Source organism: Austrofundulus limnaeus, unplaced genomic scaffold (assembly GCF_001266775.1).
Source record: "Austrofundulus limnaeus strain Quisiro unplaced genomic scaffold, Austrofundulus_limnaeus-1.0 Scaffold38, whole genome shotgun sequence".
Classification (NCBI taxonomy): domain Eukaryota; kingdom Metazoa; phylum Chordata; class Actinopteri; order Cyprinodontiformes; family Rivulidae; genus Austrofundulus; species Austrofundulus limnaeus.
Genome location: NW_013952440.1, coordinates 1,023,699 through 1,028,050, shown reverse-complemented (window position 1 = coordinate 1,028,050; position 4,352 = coordinate 1,023,699). Strand labels below are relative to the sequence as shown.

General features: G+C 39.6%; 1 protein-coding gene across 1 annotated transcript in view; it reads left to right on the top strand.

Moving 5' to 3' along the window:
* Positions 1-4,352, top strand: part of clcn7 (chloride channel 7) — an 18,344-nt gene that overhangs the window by 11,844 nt on the left and 2,148 nt on the right. The window contains exons 18-23 of the mRNA XM_014006919.1: positions 103-230; positions 581-666; positions 819-951; positions 3,578-3,637; positions 3,741-3,917; positions 4,010-4,090. Of these exons, the coding sequence (XP_013862373.1) occupies positions 103-230; positions 581-666; positions 819-951; positions 3,578-3,637; positions 3,741-3,917; positions 4,010-4,090 (665 nt within the window). The remainder of the gene's footprint in view (positions 1-102; positions 231-580; positions 667-818; positions 952-3,577; positions 3,638-3,740; positions 3,918-4,009; positions 4,091-4,352) is intronic.

Below are 4,352 nucleotides of genomic sequence, written 5' to 3'. Positions count from 1 at the left end.
AAAATATATGTTTATCAAATAAAGTCTAATGTTACAACTAATCAGGGATCCCTTTAATAACTTTTAGGTTTTTTTTTTTACGTGATGATCTTCTCTGCACAGGTGGAATTGTGAGAATGACTCTCAGTTTGACTGTCATCTTGGTGGAGGCAACGGGTAACGTCACATACGGCTTTCCCATCATGCTCGTCCTCATGACTGCCAAGATAGTCGGAGACTATTTTCAAGAAGTGAGTAATAAGGAAAAGACTCTTTAATGTTCATAACCAGGAAATTCTACAGAACTTAAAAAAAACCCTCTTCTAAAACTTTGAACACACAGTGACAAAGAGTGTTTTTATTTCTGTGTAGGTTTTGATTGTGACACATTCTCACTGAAGAAAATACTTGAGCATCTATCATGCTAACGAAATGTTCATCTGGTTGTGTTGAAAAGACTCACTGTTAATGAAAATCAAACATTTTTTAATGGGTGATTTTAAAATTAGACTATTTGATTTCAGCCTTCTTGTTCTGTTTATGCAAGACAGTTAAGTTTTTGCTTTGTTGTTGTTTTTTTAACCACTCCTGCCCTTTTTAGGGTTTGTATGATATTCACATCAAGCTTCAGAGCGTTCCTTTCCTGCACTGGGAGGCTCCTGCCACCTCCCACTGGCTCACTGCCAGGTAAGTCCTGTCTGACTTGCTAAAGGCTTGTTGACGAGTCACGATTTGAAGAATCCAATCTGTGTGGTGTGACTGCTGTCTGCTTCATGCCCCTCCTTTGTATTTATGTATTTGTGTTTTCCACCTTTGTGCCCACCCTTTTCTCGATCCAGAGAGGTGATGAGTTCTCCGGTCACATGTTTGAACCAAGTAGAGAAGGTGGGGACCATCGTGGATGTCCTCAGCAACATGTCCACCAATCACAACGGCTTCCCTGTCGTCGTGCAGGTTTCTGATAACGACGAGGTATTTGTTGAAAGTTGATGTTTTGGCTCAACGTTTTGCAATACCAATTACTTTTTTATTATTCACTTCGTTAAGTAGGGTTGAACTATATGTCTTTTTTTCTGTAATACTGTAAAATACGGTTTTATCTTCTGTCTAAAAAGACTTGTGTTATTTTTTTACTGTAGTCCCTGAACAACCTTTGACATGGAGACAAGTAGAAAAGCAGATTTGCAGCTAGTCTGATGCACATTAACTTAAGTCAGACTAAAATACTTTCTTTACTTCAAGTTAATAAGTGTTTGATTAGTCTCATTTGATGTTTATTTCCACTTAAATCAAGTATTACTTAAAATCAGACTTTTTTCCTTAGATACAGTGGTTTGCAAAAGTATTCATACCCCTTGAACTTTTCCATATTTTGTCACATTACAACCACAAACATAAATATATTTCACTGGAATTTAATGTGAAAGACCAACACGAAGTGGATACAATTGTGAAGTGGAAGCAAAATTTTACATGAATCAAAACATTTTTTACAAATAAAAAACTGAAAAGTGCGATGTGCAAAAGTATTCAGCCCCCCTGAGTCAATACTTTGTGGAGCCACCTTTTGCTGCAATTACAGCTGCAAGTCTTTTAGGGTATGTCTCCACCAGCTTTGCACATCTAGTGACTGCAATTCTTGCCCATTCCTCCTTGCAAAACAGCTCAAGCTCAGTCAGATTGGATGGAGAGCGTTTGTGAACAGCAGTTTTGAGATCTTGCCACAAATTCTCAATTGGGTTTAGGTCTGGACTTTGACTGGGCCATTCTAACACATGAATATTCTTTTTTTTAAACCACTCCATTGTAGCTTTGGCTTTATGTTTAGGGTCGTTGTCCTGCTGGAAGGTGAACCTCCGCCCCAGTCTCAAATCTTTTGCTGACTCCAACAGGTTTTCTTCCAAGATTGCCCTGTATTTGGCTCCATCCATCTTCCCATCAACTTTGACCAACTTCCCGGTCCCTGCTGAAGAGAAGCACCCCCAGAGCATGATGCTGCCACCACCATATTTGACAGTGGGGATGGTGTTTTCAGAGTGATGTGCAGTGTTCTTTCTCCGCCACACATAGCGTTTTGCATTGTGGCCAAAAAGTTCAATTTTGGTCTCGTCTGACCAAAGCACCTTCTTCCACATGTTTGCTGTGTCCTCAACATGGCTTCTGGCAAACTGCAAACGGGACTTCTTATGGTTTTCTTTTAACAATGGCTTTCTCCTTGCCACTCTTCCATAAAGACCACATTTGTGTAGTGCACGACTAATTGTTGTCCTGTGGACAGTTTCCCCCACCTGAGCTGTGGCTCTCTGCATTTCATCCAGAGTCACCATGGGCCTCTTGGCTGCCTCTCTGATCAGTGATCTCCTTGTTCGGCCTGTAAGTTTAGGTGGACGGCCTTGTCTTGGCAGGTTTACTGTGGTGCCATACTCTTTCCATTTCCGGATGATGGATTGAACAGTGCTCCGTGAGATGTTCAAAGCTTGGGAAATCTTTTTATAACCTAAGCCTGCTTTAAACTTCTCCAAAACCATATTCCTAACCTGTCTGGTGTGTTCTTTGGACTTCATGATGCTGTTTGCTCCCCAATATTCTCTTAACCAACATCTGAGGCCGTCACGGAGCAGCTGTATTTGTACTGAGATTAGATTACACACAGGTGGACCCTTTTGAGTCATTAGCAGTCATCAGGCAACTTCTGAATGCAATTGGTTGCACTCAGGGAAAAGGGGGCTGAATACTTTTGCACGTCGCACTTTTCAGTTTTTTATTTGTAAAAAATGTTTTGATTCATGTAAAATTTTGCTTCCACTTCACAATTGTATACCACTTTGTGTTGGTCTTTCACATTAAATTCCAGTGAAATATATTTATGTTTGTGGTTGTAATGTGACAAAATATGGAAAAGTTCAAGGGGTATGAATACTTTTGCAAACCACTGTAAATTCATTTAAAATACCTGACATCACATAGCTGTTTAAGTCACAAAATGGTGTGTGGAGAAACGGGCAGCTTTAATGTTTTGAAAATGATTGCAATAATTGCATTGTCAAAATATAATGAATAAATACCATATCTGAGTCATAATATCTGAAATATAATTTTAAAGATTTTTTTGATGTAGCCACAAAATAAAAAAATTTTGAGCAGAAAAACCTTATTTTTTTTTATCATTTTTCCTACATGCTAGCAAAAAAAAAAAACAACCCCAAAACAATTCTTTCCAATAGACCAAATATCAGTGAGTTATCAGGATGATCCAAAATGTAGCTTAAAAAATTACAGTTGACTTAATCCTCAATTTGATGCTACTGTATGTGTCACATATTATCTTGGGGGGCAGATAAASTGCTAAAAAGGCCAAATTTGGCCTGCAGGCCTTAAGTTTGAAATATGTTGTATATAATTTAGGGCATTTTTAAGAGTTTTTAATATACTTAGATTTTTCTTAAGCTTAAAAATGCATTTAAGTATTAAGGGATTGTACCATAATATAAACACTGACCACCAAATGAAAACATGCTGTAGATAGATCTTCAAATATATATATTTTGCATTGTCATATCTGAATAGAAACCCAACTCTTTTTTCCCCTTCTTCTCAGCCAGCTAAACTCTGCGGTCTCATCCTGCGCTCCCAGCTCATCGTTCTCCTCAAACACAAGGTACCCTCAGCGCCACTTTTGACTGTTTTCAGCCGTCCTGCCAAGTGTCGTAGCTTTTCTCTCTCAGAACTGATCCTCGTCGCATCCCGCTCCTTCCCAACAGGTGTTCGTGGAGCTGGCCCAGTCCCGGCTGACTCAGAGGAAACTCCAGCTCAAAGATTTCAGGGACGCCTACCCCCGTTTCCCCCCGATCCAGAGCATCCACGTGTCTCAGGATGAGAGGGAGTGTATGATGGACCTGACAGAGTTCATGAACCCAACACCGTACACTGTACCGCAGGTAGAGCGTTGTAATGAAATTTTTCTGTTTGAAGTGCTTTTTGCATTTCTTTTTGTTTTGTTTTGTTTATGAAAACTTTTTTTTTTGTCCAGGACACGTCTCTGCCTCGAGTGTTTAAGCTCTTCAGGGCTCTGGGACTCAGACACCTGGTGGTAGTAGATGATATAAACAGGGTAAGCACATTGGGCCTCATGCAAGAACATGTTCGTATTCTTATCCTAAATTTTTCTTACTTTTGTTCGTATGAAGGGTTCGTACGAACATGTCACATCAGATTCAACAAACTCTTCTATCTTCAGGAAAAGTGTGTAAATGAGTTGCAAAAATTCCACCTGTTCGTATCCAGCTGCTCGTGCACGTGAGAGGAGATTAGCATAATTACCACCCCAAAAACACCATATAAGGCTATGTTTCCTGCCTCGGATACAAGGAAGT